Source organism: Nannospalax galili, unplaced genomic scaffold (assembly GCF_000622305.1).
Source record: "Nannospalax galili isolate Female #2095 unplaced genomic scaffold, S.galili_v1.0 scaffold1945, whole genome shotgun sequence".
Lineage (NCBI taxonomy): Eukaryota > Metazoa > Chordata > Mammalia > Rodentia > Spalacidae > Nannospalax > Nannospalax galili.
The window spans coordinates 465,322-485,945 of record NW_008352138.1 but is presented as its reverse complement, the minus strand read 5'-3'; the positions used below and the strand labels follow the sequence as shown (position 1 = coordinate 485,945).

Below are 20,624 nucleotides of genomic sequence, written 5' to 3'. Positions count from 1 at the left end.
AAAAAATCCCAGAGAGTTTGGAATTTAGATAACACACCTTTATATAACTTATTAGTCAAAAAAGAAAAATCTGAGCTGGGAGTGGTGGCACACACCTTTAATCCTAATAGGAGGCAGAGGCAGGTGGATCTCTGTGAGATCAAGGCCAGCCTGGGCTACATAGCAAGTTTCAGGCCAGCAGGGGCTACAGGGAGACCTGGTATCAACAAAACAAAACAAAACAAAAATATCAGGGCTGGGGAGATGGCTCAGTGGTTATGAGCATGCTGTACCATCGTGGAGACTGGAGTTTGGACCCCCACAGTCCCATGTAAATGCCAGATAGGAATGGCAGACTGGGGAAAGGTGGAGACAGGCGATCCTCAGAGCAGGCTGGCAGGCAAGCCTAGCCTACCGGGGCGCTCTGGGTTTGACTGTAAGTCGCTGCCTCACTGAACAAGGTGGAAAAGCAATCAAGGACGATTCCCCATCAACCTCAGGCCTCCACAAGCATGCTCACACACTTGTGCCTACACATATGCAAACATGTACACACACACACACACACACATCTACATATGCATACCACACACACATGAAAATGGGAAAAGAGAAAGATAATAAAAGAAATTAGAAATTATGAGACTGGATAATAATAAACCCATCAAATTAGAACTTGTAGGAAGCAGCTAATGCTGTCCCCAGAGGAAAAATGATAGCCCTAAAATGTTTACAGTGCAGAGACAAAGAAACACAGAGAAAGGTCTAACATTAGAGATCCAAGAGTCTTCCTTAAAATGCCATGAAAACTAAGAACAGAGCAAAGCTGGAGTAAATAGAAGGAAGAGGACACAAAGTTAAAAAGCAAAAGTCAGCGACATAAAACAAACAAACGGAGCTGGAGAGATTGCTCAGCAGTTAAGATCATGAGGATCAGAGTTCAAATCCCAGCACCCATGTCCAGTGGCTCACAGCCACTTCTAACACCACCTCCAAGGGATTAGATGCCCTCTTCTGGCTGCCACAGGCACACTCACAGGAGCACACACACACACACACACACACACACACACACACAAATAAATAATAAAAATAAATCTTTAAGAAACAAAGCAGGCCAGGCATGGTGGTGCATGCCTTTAATCCTAGCACTTGAGAGGCAGAAATAGGTGGATCTTTGTGAGTTTGAGGCCAGCCTGGTCTACCTAGTGAGTTCCAGGACAGCTGAAGCTACAGGGAGACCCAGTCTCAATAATAATAATAATAATAACAATAATAACAATAATAATAAATAAAGCAAATGACAAGACATTTAATAAAGCTACAAATTGGTTCTTTGGGAAATTAGGTAAAATTGAAAGGTGCAGCTAGTATTGGACCTTTTGTTTTATAAATTTTATTTCTTTGAGATTTGTGTGCTGATGTGGCATGTGTGGGCTGACCAGCATGGACTCCCAGGGGACATGACAGCAGCAGGAACCAAGTATGACCACAGCCTCCAAGCAGCTGCTCAGACGCCACGCATGTGCCCAAATGCTCCCCAGCCTGCTCACTGCTGGATCCTGCAGATGCTCTGCACCTGGAAAGTGTGGGCATGGGAGCCCCACTCCCTGAAGTGCTTGTAGTCACCAGAGTGGTGGTCACTCTCCAGTACATACTGAAAATCTCGGTAGCCAGGAAACTGGGAGCAAACCCAGCTGGAAAGAAGGAAACATTTACCCCTGGGGCGGCGGTGGGGGCAGTGTTGGAGTGCTGGATAGCTTTAGTGTCAACTTGACACACCTGGGTTGAGGGCGCCTCAGTTGGGGAATTGCCTCTATTGGACTGGCCTATGGCCATGTCCATAGGGCACCTTCTTGATTGTTGAGTGATGTGGGAGGGCCCAGCCCACTGTGGGTGGTGCCACCTGCCACCCCTGGGCAGGTGGGCCTGTGTTGCATAAGAAAGCAGGCTGAGCAGGGGCCAGGGGAGCAAGCCAGTAAGCAGCGTTCCTCCATGGCCTGTGATCCAGCTCCTGCCTCCAGGTTCCTGCCCTGAGTTCCTACGTTGGGCTCCCTGGTGAACTGCACCCTGGGAGATGTAAGCTGAATAAACCCTTTCCTCCCCAAGTTGGTAGTGGTCAGAACAAACTAGGACAGTTGGTGAACCAAGCCAGGCACTGAGACCCTCAAGCAACAAAATGCCCAGCCAGCTTGATCTGGCCCCATTGCTCAGATGTGCCATGCCCACTCTTTCTCCCTACCACAAGGCCTTTGCTCTATGCTGTTCCTCCTGTCAGAAACACCCATCCGGCTACTCTTCAGGCTGACTGTACCTGCTCCTCAGGTCTCCCTCACAGTTATCTAACCTGCCCAGGCCCTGGGTATCACTTTGTAATATTCATTATAACTGGATAATTTAAGATTCTTTTGTGAACTGTCAGCCTCCACCAGAAGAGTAAACTAGTGTTGAGATGCTTTGGGGTTCATCTCACTCTCCCCAGTGCCGGGATGACAGGCACAGGGGATGAGTAATTATTCAATATAGAAGGGAAGGAATGAGGACAGGAAGTCTTGCTTTGTCCAATCCTTCCTCATTCTTGTTCCAAACCATGGGGCCCTGCATTGCTCAGGGCCAGGATTCTAGGTGAGTATTATCAGCCTCCATCCCCCTTTCTCTGGAACAGGGAAATGAAGGGAGAATCGCAGGGCCATTTCTGTTTGGAAACATCCTGAATCTCTGGTTCCTCATTCTCTGAACAGAAGCCACACCTCCCACCTTCATCCTTGCTGACAGGAGCCAAGCACCCCAGACAAACAGGGTCTTCGGCTTAGAGACCTCTAAATCTCAGTCAAGGTGGGAAATGAACGGACACTCAAAGACCATGTGACCCTTCCCAGCCTATCAAGTTTCCCATTCCTTAGGGCATGGTGATTGGCTCAAGAGGGATCATATGATGCAAGCCAGGCCAATAAGCACCTTTCCTGGAATCTTCAATAGAATCAATAAGGAATGGATCTTCACTCTCCCTTGGGATAGGGTGTGAAAAGGAAATCTCTGTCTTTGCCTTCTGGGAAGATCTGGTATAAGAATAGAGCCAGTGGAGGAAGGACAAGAGAAAGGAGGATCCCACAGCGACCCTTGGATCCAGTTGTCCCTGGAGCTAATCACAGGGTCTTACGCATATCCTTTGGCCTGAAGTCACTTGTAAGTCTGTCACTTGCAGTCCCATTAAGCTCTGTCTGATGCCCTCGGTGCCTCTGTGTTCTCTACTGTGTGGGCACACATTCTTCACAGAACATGTCCCAGCCCTCCCAACATCTCTGCATTGCCAGGCAGAGCTGTGAGTCCACTTACGCCCCAAAGTGGACATGGAAGGAGCCCTCTTCTGTGCCGTCCCAGCCCATGGCCTGCAGAGAGGGGTAGTCATCACTCAGCTGGCCTTTCCTGCCCAGGACGTTCTCCTGCTTGAAGATGGTCAGCCTTGAGTCACGGTGGTTCTGCCAGCAAAAGAGACCTGGGTCAGACCTCCAGGCACAGCACCAGGCCCAGCACTAGACACGCAGAAGCCACTGCAAGCCCCACACCCTGCCTTTGCCTCCCAAGTCTCCCCAAACCTTTGGGAAGGGCAACAGATACCAGAAGCTTTAGAAGACATGTCATCATTTGCCCTTCCAGAAATTCCACAAAGATAGCAATCATGCAATGAATAGTTATAAGAATGTCCACCATAACAGTTGAAAATAAAGAAATAAGTTGACCTAATGCCCAAAGACAGGGAGATCAGGTGGGAAGATGGGGTGTTATGCTATAAGAACAGTGTGGATATCTGGGTTCAAACCTGATTCTGGCCCTTGCCAGCTGGTTGAGCTCAGGTGTGCCACCGGACATTTCCGAAACTCTGTTTTTCCATAGCTATAAAATGGAGCCGACCCTATCTCTTTTCCATCTGTGGGACAGGGTATGCCTACCTCTGCCCATGCTCCACCAACAGCAGCAATATACACAACGAAGAGATGACCAATTGGAAATAGGTCATGGAACCCTTCCTCCCTCCCAGCCCTGCCTTCCCTGGCACCCAGCTCTCCTAGGGTCCCTGAATTACAAGAAAAGTGGTGTAACACGCACAGGGGGTTCCCACAACAACCAAGGTTGTTCTCTGAAACAGAGAGTTCATGGTGGGTTCTAGCCACAGCCCTTCTTCTCCACACCACAGTTATTGTAGCCTAATTTCAAGTAATAGAAACTGAGGGTCACAGATGAGAGAGATTGCTCATGTCGTTTGCTTGAAGAGAACATGAGAACTTGGAATGTAATTCCCAAGTGTTCATTAGAGAGCTCTGGCCACCCAGGGATACGGGCTTTAGGACTCACAGTGCAGGCCACAGGCCGGAAGGAGGTGAGTCTCTCAGCAGGGTAGGCTGTGTTGACGCTCCAGGCGTCCCAGCCTGGGTACTCACCCCTCTCTAGCACATACTGCTGCCCTTGGAAGCCAGCATGCTCAAAGCCCCCCCACCTGTGGACAGACAGGGCAAAGAGAGCAGGAGGGAAGAACAGCCACCCTGACAACCAGGTCAGGTCTCCTGGAGGGTGGCTGAGCCTCCAGGAACACTTGGCAGCACTTTGGTTGTCAAGTACTAGGGGAGGGACTGCAGTGGTCATTCAGTGGGTAGAGCCAGCAGCACCAGTACAGCACCTAGGACACCCCACCAAAGAACAACCATGCCCAGACATTGATAATGCAAAGTGTGGGGTAACTCTGCCTGGGCTCAATGTGAGAAACTGCCTAGCCCAGCAGCCCAGTGGCTTGCTGTGTTTCATAGGGAGGACACTGCTCCAGGCAGGGGCTCTGATGTCCTCACATATGCATTGCCACAAATGCCACATAACATAGACAGGGCTCAGCCACAGGCTGACCTCGGTCTCACTGACTCTTCATGAGCCTACCAGACACAGGAGCTGGCAGACTTGTGAGGAGCTGTCCTGAACTGTTTCCCATCCTCTCTCCAGGAAGGCTTCTGGGGCAGCTTCTCTTGCCTTTCCTAGTTCTCATGAATGAGGAGCTCTCCACACTGCCACCCTGAGCTGAAGCATGGAAGTAGCCCCTCATCAGTCCCTTTTGTTTTGTGTCACCCTAAGGGACAAAGGAAGCCTGCACGTGCCATCTGTGTTAGTAACAAACACTATGAATCCCTCCAGGTACATTGTCTTCTATCCAGCCTCAACTGGCAGCCTGCTGGACAGTCCCTAGATAGACACCTGTTCCCCTCTGAGCCTCGTCTCTCCTCCCGAACAGAGCAGAAGCTAAATGAACAATCACTGTGGTATAAGATGCAAACAGATCACCCAAAGTGACCTTGGGAGGCACCCACAGGCAAAACCTAGACTCTGAATGACAAAGAGAGAGCATTGCTCTCCTTTTAGTCTTCTTTCTAATCTTCTAGAATCTTCTGTCCAATGGGATAGGCACGTGCAACTGATTACATCTGCTCTTAAGACTAAATAAAAATAAAATTTATCTCTCTAGTCACACAATCCGCATTTCAAATCCTTCCTCCGTGGTCACATGTGGTCAACGACGGCATCAGATGAAGTAGATGTTACAGAACTTCCCATTGTTGCAGAAAGGACTGATGAAGGATGCTAGTCTACAAAGTCTCTAAAAGGTCAGTGTGAGTGATCCTGGCTTTCAGTTAATGACCAAGAGAAGCATTTTCAGACCCAACACTGGATTCTAAGGCTGACCAACACTGCCTCATCCAGCATGCAGGGTCTATGCGAATGGTGTCCTTACAATTGGGCAGTGCACAACCTGGGTAACCTGAGTCACCACTCCTGCACACTCCTTAACACTTCAGGAAGGGATTAAATACAAAGGAGCCCTAGAAAGATAGGGCTCAGACATTTATGGGTCCCAGCATCTCTCTCTAGGTCCCCCTCATCCCCCACCTCCTGCCCTGACTCAGTATCCTCCAAACTCACGCTCCACTTAACACTTTCAAGGATCACACAGTCTCCAGCACACTGGAACATTCGGCTGTGAATTCATGCCACTGGCCTTGGAAGCCCTCTTCATCCCACACCACCATCTGTGCAGGAAAGAATGGGAGATCTGTGGGTATCAGAATCCTGCAAGGGGCAGGGGAGCTCAGCCTTGACTCGGGGTGGAGCCAAGTAGATAAAAGAGAAATTGCACACTCAAGTACCTCCAGGGCCTGGTGAGTGAGCGCAATGGATGCTGAGGTCCTGGAATCCACAGGCCCAGTGCTGCCCCCTACTGATGTCAGATGGGAATGTAGGCAGAGCCTCACCTTCTCAAGGTCTTCTCAAAGACTTATGTGACTCCTTCACATTGTTTTGAGACAGGCTCTCAAGTAGCCCAGGTTGGCCTTGAATTCACAATCCTCCTGCCTCCATCTCCTCAGTGCTGGGATTACAGACTTACACCACCATAAAGTGCTTCTAATTTTTCTTTCTAAAGGCCCACATGGGCGAAGGAATTGGGCAGGAAGATTAGGTGCAATGGTTCAAGGGCAGGAACCAGAAGACACAAGTTCAAGCTCAAGCTCTATGTGACCTTGAGCAGGTCTCTCCCTAGTCTGAGCTTTGGGTGCATGGTCTGTGCAAGGGGCAGTTGGCACCTTCCCCCAGTGTGAGTTCAATGGAAGTGGGGTGGGGGATTCTTGACTGGCTTCCTCCCACCTCTCCAAGGACACCCACTTCCCAGGTCACTCCCTACCCTCCAGTGTCCAGCTGACTTGGTGCACTGAAGGGTCATGTTGTTCTGTTCCTGCATAAGAGAAGAAAATGGTCACCTTCCATCAGACTCCCAGCTCCATCCTTGACTAAAGGATGGCTTGGGCAGTGCCAGAATCCAGATGAGGTTCTGGTGTATCTTGACTGGGGTGGTCCCTCTCCCCTCCCTTCAACTTGTGACCAGAGCCACCCAACGTCCTGTCACTGTTTCAGAATTGCCCATCTGGATGCCACCACCTCCAGTCCCAGCTCACAGTGGACTGCTGTAGCCACAGGGGTGTGGTAAAGTGGATACATCACCCTCAAGAGAGTCAAAATGTTCCAATTAAGAGCCTTTCAGATACAACATCGGCCAGACACCCAAGGCTCCCATGCTGGAAATACAGGTCATAAAAGGACAAAAATAATAAATAAAAATAACCTGGCATTTAAATTAGGGTCACAAGCACCAATCTGGACATTTAGGGCCTGCCTTGGCTACAATAGTGATCCAGGGATACCCCCAGAATCACTGGGGGTGGTGGGCTCCCTACCTCCCAGGATGCTGCTATAGAGCTGACTCCAGCCCTGTCTCCCACCTAGACTTACCGAGAAGGGCCCAGAGTACATATCAAAACCCGTACCAGCCAAGGTCAAGCTCTTCTAGGCAGGGAAGGGGCAGGGGCCCTGAGGGACAAATGCAGACTCAGCAAGCCAGTGGTAGAAACAAAAGCTAGCCCTGGCCAAGGCCCAGGATGGACATGTCAGCAGCCCTGGCTTTAGCAGGAGGAAGCAACGGCCTGCCTCAGGGTCAGCCCTGGAAAAGGTGAGAGGTGGACAGCGGCCTCCATCAGCTCCATAGGTCTCCTGACTAGAGCAGGGGAGCACTGGGCTTGGAGTCCAACATCCCAAAGGCAATATGACCTTGAGCCCTCTGTTATTCTCAGCCTGATGTAAGACGGGACAGAAATAAACCAGGCACAGGGCCACTGTGCCTGAGCTCCTCCTCCCCCCTCACATACCCTGGCCTTTTCTAGCTGGCACATCAGGGCAGGCTCTAAGGGGAGGCCCCTCGACTTTGAAGGGTGGAGAGGGTTTGTATAGTGACTTGGCAGGAGGGGAGTTGATGCAAAATTACAGGGGGTGGGGGGCCAGAACTTCAGATTCCAAGCACAGAAGAGCTGATAGCCCACTTTGGCAACAGTGCAGGGGTCTTGATAGGGGTAAGTGTGGTGGTCAAGGCCAGAGCCTGTGGGTTCTGTAAGGATTAGGGAAGCATCCCAAACACCCAGGGCACAAGGAGTCCCTTGTGTACACCCTCTCCCCAAACTCTGCCCCTGAGGTGGTCTGAGAGAGGACTGTCACAGGAAGGCAAGACAGTATGGTGGGCACCAGGACACCATTAGGTGACCTGGACAATGTGTGACCTCTCATGGCTCGGAAAAGCAACAACACTCCCTCCTTCCTGCCACAGTTGACGTAGACCTGACACACACACAGGACTTTGGTGAAGGGTGGCCAGATTGCAGCCTATACAGCCGGCAGCCTGGGTCTGCACCCCATGCCTGTGGACTGGTTAACTTTGGGTAGATTCCTAATGTGTCGAAGCTTCAGTTATGTTGTGCATAAAACAGGTATAAAAAGGTGCATTGAGGGCCAGGTGTGATGGTGCACACCTTTAATTCCAGTGCTTGGGAGGGAGGCGGAGGCAGGCAAATTTCTGTGATATTGAGGCCAGCCTAGTCTATATAGCAAGACAAACAAACAAACAAACAAACGAATTTAAAAGGTGCATTGGGGGCTGAAGAGATGACTCAGCATGTAAAGGCACCTGCCACTCAGGCTGACAATCTGAGTTCACTCTCTGGGACCCACAGGTGGAAGGAAAGAACCGACTCTCACAAGTTGTCCTTTGACCTCCACACACACACACGCAAATGTGATAGGAAATTTTAAAGGGTTACCCTGAAAGATGGGCGTGCTCTGAGCACAAATGTGAATGGCATTTGTATGAGTTGCAGGAGCACAGAAAGTACTCCAGTACCAGCCATCTCTCCCATCCTTACTATGAAATATTGTTTCCCTAAGAGCAGGAATGCATCACTTCTATGTGGTTAGGCTCAGGAAGCAGAAAGAGATAGTCCCCAGCCCTGCATGGAGCACACCTATAATCTTAGCGCTTGGAATGTGGAGGCAGGAAAGTTGGAAGTTTATGGCCATCCTCAGCTACATAGGGAATTCCAGGCCAGCCTGAGCTACATAGGAGAGCCTGTCTCAATAAACCAAACAGAAAGAAAGAGGTGAGTGCCAGTTCTCCTGACAGATGGGAAAGAGAGCCGGGAGGGATACAGAGGAGCTTCCCCTCTTCTGCATCTATAAACAGGCTGATCCGAAGACTCCAAGGGGTCATTAGTAACACACTCAGAACAGAGCCACCCAGCAAGGCAGGCGTCCCCTCCTTCCCCCACCCTTTGGCAGGCAGCCCATTGCCAGGGGATGGGAGAGGCACGGAACTGCCCCAGAAGCCAATTTTGAGGCCTAGACTTGTGGGTGGCCCCCACCACAGGCATCTTGGCCTGGGTTCCAGCGTCTGCCCCAACCCAAGGTCTCTACCTTGCCCTCAGGGCCTTGGCCCAGGATGAAGGGCAGAGAGAGGCTCATGGGTGGAGGGGCAGAACCAGCAGTGGCCCTAGGCCAGGGTGACCAGAGAGAGCTGGGCTTCATGGGGGTCCTGATCCCTAAAGAAGAGGCCAGAGCTGTTCAAACAACGCACACACTCCACTGGGCCTAGGGACATAGACTGCAGTGGGCTGGACTAGCTCCCCACGCCACCCCCCATCCCTGCCTCTCGCCGCACTCCACTTTGCGCCACCTTGCCCTCAGGGCCTTGGCCCAGGATGAAGGGCAGAGAGAGGCTCATGGGTGGAGGGGCAGAACCAGCAGTGGCCCTAGGCCAGGGTGACCACAGAGAGAGCTGGGCTTCATGGGGGTCCTGATCCCTAAAGAAGAGGCCAGAGCTGTTCAAACAACGCACACACTCCACTGGGCCTAGGGACATAGACTGCAGTGGGCTGGACTAGCTCCCCCCGCCACCCCCCATCCCTGCCTCTGGCCCCACTCCACTTTGAGCTCACTCTGAAGACGGGTTGAACCTTGTATTCTATGTGGACCTCAGTTTCTCCATTGTGGAAGGGATGGACCATCTGCCTTCCATCTGTGGGGGGCCTCACCGACCTGACTAAATGACTCTGTCTGTGCCCTTTGCCTCAGGCTCACTCCGTCCACTTCTTCACCTGTCGCATCCACCTCTGAAAAACTGACATTCTCCTTCCTCATCTTGGAGCCCACTCCCCGTCTCCCAACCTTCTGCTACGAACCACTGGAACCCCCATTTTGTCCTGACACTGACAAGGGCCTATTGGGGCTTAGACCCTGGGCAAGGTACTGGGCTAGTGCTGAGCCAGATGCAGTGGGGAGTGAGGCTGTCACGTTCCTGGCCTGGGCGCCACTCCTGGGGTCAGACAACAGGGGCTGCGGGGCAGCTAGGAAGGATGGTGCTTTGGGGAAAAGACTAAGGCTCAGATCTTGAATATTCAAAAACCTGAGCCTGAGACCCGTTCCACCACCACCACCATCTGAGAATTGGGAAGTCAGGCAAGGTTGGACATCTTGAAAATGAAGCATACAGGCCAGTGCCCACTCTACTGACCTGGCCAGCACTGACCTGTGAAGCCCACTTTCATCATCTGAGAAGTGGGTGCAGTGAGAATGAGGACAGGGCAGGTGTGCCGCAGAGCCATAGAGACGCCCATGAAGCCCGGGGGCTACAACGCACAGGAAGCAGACAGGAACAGGACTGCGGACTGAGAGCCCTCTCTTGTCTTTACAAAGCATGTTTGTACTCAGTGTCACCTTCTGTTTCACAAGCACCCCACAGGCATCTTTGTCACCTGTAGACAGAGACCCTGAGAGGTAGAGACCTTCTGAAGCGCCACATTGCACGGTGCCTATGGCAATTTGGATCCAGGTCTCCTTCTGTTTCCCAGGCAGGCAGCCAGCAGGACCCGTCCCCAGCTGAGGTGATGGAAACAGGAGTTGGCAGTGTGGGGTTGGGCCAAGGTTCCTCTGTGTCCCCTAGGTCCACAATGGAAAGTGCTGGTCTGTACAGTAATGACACAGAGCTGGGCCTGGGGCCCCACTCAGGCCTGCTGAGCCAGCTGCCTCTTTGTTCTGCACACTATAGGGCCTGGTGTCTGCCACGTTATAAAGTAGGGGGTCAGTCCTGAAGGACCTACAGCACTGGCCTGTCACCCATCAGGAAGTACAGAATCCACAGGTGAGAGGGGACCACCACACTGCCAGAGCTGGGTGAAGGTGGAGATCAGGGTGGGTGTAAAATAGAAAGGGATAGATGGAGATAAAGAACAGAACTGAGAGGTTGGAGAGATTGCTCAGCGGTTAAGAACACTGGTTGTTCTTGCAGAAGACCCGAGTTCGAATCCCAGCACCCACATGGCAGCTAACAACTGTCTGTAACTCCAGTTCCAGGGGATCCAACAGCCTCTTTTGTCCTCTGCGGGCATTGCACATGTAGGTGCACTTACCTACATGCAGGCAATACATGCATACACATAAAATAAAAATAATAAAATATGAAAAAAGAACAGAACTGGACAGAGACTGGAATGGGGAGACATGGGGAGGAGCCAAAAGCACGGAGCTGAGCCTAGTGGCACACGCTGGTCATGCCCTCCACTCGGGAAGCTGAGACAGGAGGACTGCTGGGAATGGGAGGGTTAGCCTGGGCTACAGAGCTGAACCCTGTCTCAAAAATAAAACAAAACCAGGGAAGGAGGGAGAGAAGCAGTGACAGTAGTCTCAAGTCCCAAAGGGTAGAGAGAGGGAGGAAGAGGGGGAGAGGGAGAGGGAGGGGAGCACATGGCTGGGAAGGGAGCCCAGCCCCTAGGGAGTGTTTCCCAGAACAGTGATGGAAATGGGGGTGGCAGAAAACCCCAGATGTGGCCCAGATGTGTGGCCCACCTGGGGTAGCAGAGCAGGCAGTCTTCCTTCCGTGGGAGGCGGGGAGGAGCATACTCGCCCTCAACTAGAGAGAGGACACCAGAACCCAGTTGGACCAGAGGGTCTCACTCTGGGCCCCTGGGGCTCCTCTCTCATCTGCAAACTGTCTAAAGAATTGGGGAGGGCATTTTCCCCAGGGGACAGTCAGGTTAGGCATGGTCAACTCTGAGGAGTCCATGTTCCATGAGGGACCAGCAGAGCTAACCAAAGTCCCCTCCACCCAAAGCCCACGCAGCCACAGTCCTTGTATTTTGAGCACTCCATGTGCACCCTCCTGCACCACTTGCCTGCCCAAGCCCTGGGCTGGTATTTGCACACCCTCCTCTTCCCAGAAGACACCAGAGGCAGTAGGCTGGGAGAGGGTTCAGAACATGCAGACATGTGCATTTACTCTCTGAACAGATGTTCACTGAGCATCTCTGGTATGCTTTGCACAAAGTCAAGTGCTAAGGAGATGGTGAATGAATGGATATAGGAGTGTGCACACAGCATGTGGTTAGTACTCCAGGTACCCACCCATCTGTGTGTGTAAGGGGATCCTGACCCCACCTAGCCCACAATGAATGTCAGGGTGCTTAACAGTGACTGGAGAGCTGGAAACACTCCTGAGCATGACTATCACTCACTTGGTGACTCAAAGTCATGTTACAAACACGTGTCACAAGTGTGAACAGGGAGTCAAGGAAGGCAAGAGCGTGGCCTGAAGAAAGGACAGCTCCAGAGAGGGATGGACAGCAAGGCCAAAGGCCTGCAGTAAAGATCTGGGGACGGGAATGACCATCCCCAGACAGAAGCTGAAGGGGGACAAAAAGCTTCAAGGTTTATGTTTCCAAAGGATAGAGCCAATGGTTTCAAAGGAGCCACAGGATGAGGACACAGGGTGAGGGGCACAGGAATGGGGGCCAGCTCGGAGGTGCCACCCCCAAGTTACCCAGGCCAAAGGTTTCTTTTTTCTCCCAGCAGCAAGAATCATGTCTCAGGCGGCCAAGGCTGCAGCCACCACAGCAATGAACCCAGGGTCTGAGGCCAAGGGGAAGGGGGCACCACGCACAGACCAGCCCCAGCCCCAGCTTCTGTGCCCAGGTCCAGCACCAAAGTAGGGGACCTGCCTCCTGGGAGCCATAGGGTAAGGACCTGTCACTGGGCTTCGCTGATTCACCTCCTTGCTACTCCTCCCTCTCTCTCTTCTCCCTCCTCATTTACCCTTTGGCTGTCTTCTCTCTTTCCACCCTTTCTCTGTCCCCACCTCCCCAGGCTCTCTTTCCTCTGACTCTGCTCTCTGTCCTCCCCGGCCCCTTCCTTTCCAGACAGGCAAGTATCCCATACCTGAGTATGAGGACCCCCTCCCTGCTGCAGGGACACCTATGGCCAGGCCAGTCTTAGAGTGTGGCAAAGCCAGGAACAGGAAAGGGATGTGGCTTGGTGGCAAGCACCACCCATCCCGAGAGAGTCGCCAGAACACCCTACTGACCTCTGACTCTCCCAGAAGTTTTCCCAGGAGGTCCAGGCTGCCTGGGTCCTGGAGAACTAGACCCCAGGCCCCTGGGGTTTGGTTTGGTTTCCACCTCAGGTAGTGAATGACCTGGCCACCCTTGATTCATGACTCACTCCAGGTCTAGATTAAGCTGGCTTTGGTTTATGTAATTGTATTTAATCATTAATTTAAATTTCATTTTAAAAAAGGCAGCAAGCACCTACAAATGAACAACCAGTATATAAGCCAGGACTCAGTGAAAACTCATTACCTGCCCTAAGGGTCCCTCAAGAGCCCTCCTAATCTCCCCGACTCCAGGCATCTACCACTGGTACCCCATGCTAGACAAGTGCACCAATTCCACTGAACAACAGAGTTGCCACATAGGATAGAGCATGGGTAAAAACCCAGAGAGGCTCCGAGAGGAGTCCACTGTGTGTGCCTGTGTTACAGACTGCAGAATGTTTCCTGCACCTGGGGCCATAGATAAAGAAACAGGTGGTTCAGGCCCTGCCCTGAAGGAGCCCTTCGTGGGGGGGTGGGAGTTGGAAGAAGAGGAGGAAGGGGGGCACCAGCAAAGAAGTAGCTTCCAGAGTTGTCATTGGTTGATAAGGGGTCAGAACAGCAGGAGGCACTCAGCCCTAACCTAAGATGGAGGAGCAATCCAGGAAGGCTTCCTGGAGAAGGTAGCCTAGAACAGAGGCAGGACCATGCATAGCCTGGAACAGGAGTCAGGGAGTGGGAAGTCCAAGCCATGGATTCCCCGATCATGCCAGCTGGAAGAACAGCACAGGGAAGGGATCAGAAAGGCTGGATCTGGTGGCACACACATCTCATCCCACCACCTGGGAGGCTGAGGCAAGAGGATCACAGGTTTGAGGCAAGCCTGGGTTACAGAATAAATTCCTGGTCAGAATAAATTCAGAGAGACCCTGAAAGGGAGACACTGGCCCCCTCTCCTGCCCCCAAGAATGCTGTGGATATGGAGTGCAGTAGTGTGGAGACAGGAGAACAGGCTACCACAAACTGTGGCTCACAACACCCTGATGTGACCCAGGCCCCACCTGCTTTGAATGGCACATGTCCTTACTGGGCTGGAGCCTCTCTATTGTTGAATTTGGTTCCTTTAGGAGTCAGGTGCACAGAGTCAGGCCACCCACCTGTCACTCTGTCCCCTGGGCATGGGGGTGTCTTTCTTCTCTGTGTCTGGGACATGGGGGGCTTCTCTCTGCAGCTGGTGGTCTTCGAGCAGGAAAACTTCCAGGGCTGAGGCGTGAAATTCTCAGGGGAGTGCCTGAACCTGGGGGGCTGAGGCTTTGACCGAGTGTGCAGCCTGATTGTCACCTCTGGACCGTGAGTATTGGCAGGGGAGGGTTCTGCCACAGAGAAATAATAATAACAGATTTTCTGGGCACCAGGTAGTGGCATCTCTGTCATTCTCTGCTCTCTGCAAACCTGAGAGGGGATAATTGTCCTTCTCATGGACAGATGAGGAAACTGAGGTCCAGAGGTGGCCTGAACCATAAGGCAATATGCTGTTCTGTTATGAGAGGAACCCAGCCAATTACCAAGAGCAGGAACCACGTGGCCCCAGCTGTCCCCTCCCCTAAGCATCCATAAAGTACCCAACAGGTGCATGCATGGCATGGGACAAGGACCTCACCTGTGACAGCATCAAGCTGGACTATCCTCCTCCCCAGTCAACAGACAAGAGATGAGGCTGTGAGGGGCTATGTCGACGGGCAACCTTACCCACACTGAGTGCCCAAGGCAGCATCTGACACAGGCTGTTTGATTTCATTCCCAGTGCTCCAAATGAGCAGGCCTTGCTGCCTGGCCCTGATTGGGCCTTAGTGAATACCTGGGAAAGCAGGAATGGTTGTTCCTCAAGCAGGCTGACTTTCCAGGACCAGCCCTATGTGCTGAGGTCCCCATGACCTCTTTCCTCTCCACGAAGCCCCCAAGAAGTGTGTACAGGGTTGCCTATAGGACAAAGGGAAGAGCCAACTTCGGTTCAAGGTCAGACTGAAATCCCGCTTTCTTGGGTTCTGCTTTTCTCCCATGCCTTATCAGTCTCCCAGCCTGTTTCCTCCTCTCTGAAACAAGGAGAGTCACAGTCCCCACTGGCCTACTGAGGATGCCTCTGAGGCAGAGTGGGGCTGGTGTTGTAGATACCCAAGCACATCTGGGGTGCTGATGACAGTCCACCCTCCCTACTGCCCTGTAAGTTTCATATCCAGGCGCCACTTGCGTCTTTTGCACCCACTCCATCCATGGTGTGGTCAACCCCAGCTCAGCCCCACCCATCCCCCAAGCCCAGCTGGGACAGGAACTACCGGATGTGGCCGGCTTGGGGTTTCAGACTGTTTTGGGTGCTGATGACTCAAAGCCAGAGTATTCTCCTCAAAAGAGGGACAGCTGTGCACATGTCTACCCCATCCTGTGCTCCAAAGAGGACAAACATGGGCCTGAGTTTCAGCAGCCTGTGGCTATGTCAGGGCCAGCAGGTATGGAGGAAGAAAGGATGAGGAGGTAAGCAGAAGATGGAGAGGAGAGACGTGCATCCCTGAGACCCAGGAGACCTCAACCTGACACCGGACACCATGGCATGGCCTGGGTTGGGGTACAGCCCCTCAGGGTTAAGGCTTAATGTCCACATCTGACTCCTGCTCTCCTCTCCTCCTCTTCTTGCTCTCAGATGAGCCACAGGCAGTGAGAAAGGGCACCAGCACACACTTAACACTTGTCACTGCTGACTGGGTCCTCTTGGGGCCCCTGAACAAGACAGAGGAGTGTGGAGGGAGAGGACAGGGTGTCAAAACCATACCAGTGTCTGTCTCTTCATAAGTTCAGACCAGCAGCAGATTCCCCCATCTCTGGTCATAAATGAGATTGCTTTGAATCTGTGTGTGAACTCTGTGCTGAATCTGTTTCATGTGTTTCCTGTTTAGGCCTCAAAACCAAATAAGGTAGATTACAGTCATTTCTTCTCTTTTGCTGAACCAGCTTCAATGTCTGCCCAAGTCACACCAAGACTAAATCAATGGTGAGCTGGGATTGGAACTCAGTTATCTTTTCTCAGAGTCTCTCCTCTCTTCACACTTGTATGGCACTGCCTTCTGAGGCTCCCTCCCTCTTTTCACATTCTATGCATCCATACATTTATCACCTGTCCATTTGTGCATCCATCCATAGGCCAATCCATCTGGCCATCAGTCTAATGTCCATCCCTCTTCCTTCACCTTTCCTCCTATCCATTACTGCAAGCATCTGTTCATCCGTCCATCTACCATCCATCTACCATTTATTCACCTTCCATCACCTATCCATTCATCCATCCATCCATCTACCTATTCACCTATTATCCATTTATCCACCCATCCACTTACCTCTCCATCCATCATCTACCCATCCACCTACCTATCCATCCATCTACCTACTCACTTACATGTTCATTCATCCATCTACCCATCTATTCATCCCTCTGCCCACCCACATACCAATCCACTTATTCACCCATCCTCCCATCCACCCATCCATCCACCCATCTATCCGTCTACCCATCTGCTGTATCCATCCATTTTCCTATCCATCTACCCACCCACCCACCCATCCATCTACTCATGTACCCATCCATTCATCCATCATCTATCCACTGATCACTTCATTCATTCATCTAGCCATCTATCTACTTATCCATCCATCCATCCACTCATCCACCCATTCATCCACTCATGCATCATCCATCATCTATCTACCCACCTGCCCATCCACTCATCTATTCATCCACTCATCTGTTCATCCATCCACTCATCCACCCCCTATCTATCCACCCATGTACCCATCCATTCATCCATCATCTATCCACTCGTCACTTCATTCATTCATCACCTATCCACTCATCACTTCATTCATTCATCCATCCATCTATCCCCTCATCCATCTATTTGCCACTCATCCGTCATCCATCCACTCATCCATTCACCCACCAACCCATCCATTCATCTACCCTTTGCTCTTCTCCAGTCTGCTGAGGCAAATTCAACTCTTTTCCATAAGTCCACATCTTCTATTCTGTCACTCCAAAGTGGTTCGTTCATCCCTCAGATAAGGTCCTGAAGCTCCTGTTGTGATTCCTTCTCAGTCCAGAATGATGTGTCTCCACTGCAATCTTTCTGAGGGAAAGGCCCCAGCAGCCCTAGGGAAATGACACTCATATCAGTGTTCCCTTGCATCTCTCTCATTCCTTTAGAACTCCAAATACATAGAACAGGGTTCACCCTCTCCCCAGAATCCCTACCCTCACCTCCTTGATCAGACCATACTGAAAAAGCCCTTGCTAGGTTTCAATTTTCTAATTATACCTTATAAAGACCTGACTCCTTGGGAAGTCTGACCCCTTCCCGTGTGCTGTCCCATCACGGGAATTCAGCAGGTGTCAGGGTCCCTCTGTCACTCTGTCCCAGCCAGAAGCTTCTGACCACCAGTCTTTACCACACTTGAGTCAATATTTCCTCTCATATCTGAACCTCTGGGCCAGTTAACATTTGTTTTCTTTCATTTGGTTTCCGTGTTTTAAGGCAAGATCTCTAGTGTAGCCTAGGTTAGACTGAGGCACCACAGTGCTTCTACCTCCCCAGTGCTGGGATTACAGGAGTTCACCACCATGCCCAGCTCCTATATTTTATTTTAAATGATCCTTTTAAACACAAATTTGTATATTTTGAAAAAACCTTTGCACCACTCTGTCAAGTGAAAACATAGTGTCACTTGTAAGTAAAAGGTGTCCATGAAAAACCCCCACCATTAAACACAAAGCAGCACTTTTTGCTGCTGCCTGTGAGGTGCTAGAGTGGTGGTCTGTTCTTCCTGTGTTCCCAAAGCACAGATCAGAGAGACACATAAGCATCAAGCAGAGACTTTCTCCTTGCTGTCAGCAGGCTTAGAAGAAAATCCCTTCTGATGTGTTAGTTGGCCAATGTCCTTATAGTACTTAAAGCTTATGTCAATCTTGTATTCGCTACAATTATTTGCTCAGATGATTACATACAGTATCTCACTGAATCTTTCACCAACTACAGAAAGAATCACATTAGTGTAGATGATGTGATGAAGGTTCAGAGAGGTGAAGACACCTGTCCATAGTCACACAGCAGGGGATAGCAGGGAACAGACCCCAGCCCCATTGGGCCCACTTTAGCTTTTTCTCATTGTGCCTAGGCAGTTGTGCAAACAGGCAGAAGGACAAGCTGCGGGAGGGGCCTCTGCTGATGGTTTTTCTCTTCTCTGGCTCTGCCCCTTTGGGTCCTTCATGTGTCCAGCTGGGTGGCATTTGAGCAATCCAACTTCCAAGGAGAGATGTCTGTCCTAGAGAAAGGTGAGTATCCGCGCTGGGACACCTGGTCCAGCAGTTACCGCAGTGACCGGCTCATGTCCTTCGGGCCTGTCAGGATGGTGAGTGGCCAGGGACTGGGGCTGAGCAGGGGCTGGCCTGAGGTCTGAGGGTAAGCAGGGAAGCCTGATAACCTCTGGTTGGCCAGCAGGGGCCCCTCACTCTGCAATTCTGCAAGTGCTCTGAAACAGTCCATCTGTGCCCAGCTATGTTTTGAGGCCTCAGGAAAAAACAGACACACAGTGGGGTGTTTCCCTCTCTGTGTCTATGAGCCTGGAGTCAACCTTCCAGTGTTTGAGCTGAAATACCAGTGCTTTCCTTGATTCTCTTGGTAGGATGTTCAAGCTGCACATTATATACCCTCCTGGGAAGCTTTTAAAATCCCAGTGTCCACTCAGGGCACTCAACATGCACTCAGCATCCATTTGTGCAGGCCTATAATCCTAACACCTGTGAAGTGGAGGTCGGAGGGTTATGAGTTCAAATCCAACTGTAGCTACAAATGAGAACCTATCTCAAAAAGAAAAGAAAATTGTACAGTGGCTGAGAAGGAGACTTTGGGGGAGGGTAGGTAGAATGTCTTGATAACATGACATGGATTAGTTTTATAATATTTAACTAAATCAGCATAGAGGAGACGAGTCTAGATCAGAGACAGCCTCATGTGACTCATAGTTTTCCAGAATTATGAATGGATTTTTTAGTCATAGCCAACCACCTCTTGCTCACCAAGGGCAGTCTTTGATGGTGTGTGACTTCCCTCTCTTGTGGTCAAATATTTCTGAAGCACTCTCGTGAGTTTTTTAATGTATGCAGGGTGTTGGCCAGCCTGAGTGTGCAGTGCTCTGATTAGAATCTGAGGCTGGAAATGGGATGTCCCATGGGGCCTCTTGGAAAGGCCTCACCTTCCTCAGTGTTCCAATGCTGGCTCCCTGGGTTCTGCCAACAGGCCATATGTCTTGAGCATGTGGCAAGTTCCAGCTCCACAATCCCCAGATGGAAAGAATTGCAGCTGCTGTGGTAGATGGGCCTGAAAGATTAACCAGGTCTGAAGCAGAGTTGGGGTGGACAGAAGAGTCTGTTCCAAGGTGAGCAGAGGCCCCAGGGGAATAAGTGGGGCGACTACTGAGGCAGATCTGCAGCAGGACAGGACCCTACCCTGTTCCTAACTTGCCAAAGTCCCTAGGTGAACTGCAGCCCCTCTTAGCACCTCAGTGTTGCCAGCTGCACAATGGCTGGGCAAGACTCCATTTAAGGGGCTTTCCTTCCACCTTGATTCCTGGGTGTGGGCTGACTTCCTACTGTGGCAGGTGGCAGGCCTGGTCAGCACCCTGGGGGTCTTGACTCCATCAGGTCCCCTAGGCACGCTCCAAGGCAGCTGTGCTCACTTTCTAGAAGAAAAGGTTTATTTGAGAAGGGAAGACCTTGCCCAAGGGCATGCAAAAGGCAGACAGGGGAAAGCCAGGGAGGGGAACCTTTGTGGCCCCGGTTGGGTACATACTGTGGGGGCACTTGGAGAGGTGGTGATACTGGATGTCACCCTTCCACCTCCAAGGTCCCCTGTTCTCTTCCCAGCTGGGTTGGCTACCAGTACCCTGGCCACTGTGGCTACCAGTACCTGCTGGAACCTGGCGACTTCCGGCATTGGAATGAATGGGGAGCCTTCCAGCCACAGATGCCGGCTATGCATCATCTTCGAGACCCGCAGTGGCATCTCCAGAGCTGCTTCCCTGTGCTGGCTGCTGAGCCCCACAAGTGAGCCACAGTACACTCCCTCCCTGCTCCAGCCTGCCTGGCCTCAATGCTGCATCTGCCCCTGCAAATAAAAGTTCCAACATCCAAATTTCTGTGGGGTCTGTGAATAGAGTGTACTGCTCGCTGAATATCTGGATGAGACTTCCTTCCTGGTCTTAGTAGCAATTAGATTAAGCATCAATACAATACAAAGATCTTTTATTTGGGGGCACGAGGGGTGGGAAGATGTGG

The 20,624-nt window shown here is 51.4% G+C and overlaps 2 protein-coding genes across 2 annotated transcripts; one reads left to right on the top strand and one right to left on the bottom strand.

Annotated features, from left to right (window-relative positions):
• Nucleotides 1–1,477: 1,477 nt before the first annotated feature.
• On the bottom strand, nt 1,478–6,736 carry Cryba4 (crystallin beta A4). Its single transcript, XM_008849026.2, is given in 5 exon segments — nt 1,478–1,676; nt 3,316–3,458; nt 4,333–4,474; nt 5,941–6,047; nt 6,698–6,736. Coding segments are annotated over 5 exon segments (579 nt in total). The 3' UTR covers nt 1,478–1,528.
• A 6,007-nt stretch (nt 6,737–12,743) lies between these two features.
• On the top strand, nt 12,744–20,397 carry Crybb1 (crystallin beta B1). Its single transcript, XM_008849032.1, is given in 6 exon segments — nt 12,744–12,822; nt 12,825–12,898; nt 14,481–14,599; nt 18,568–18,700; nt 19,635–19,726; nt 20,214–20,397. Coding segments are annotated over 6 exon segments (681 nt in total).
• The last annotated feature ends 227 nt before the right edge of the window (nt 20,398–20,624 follow it).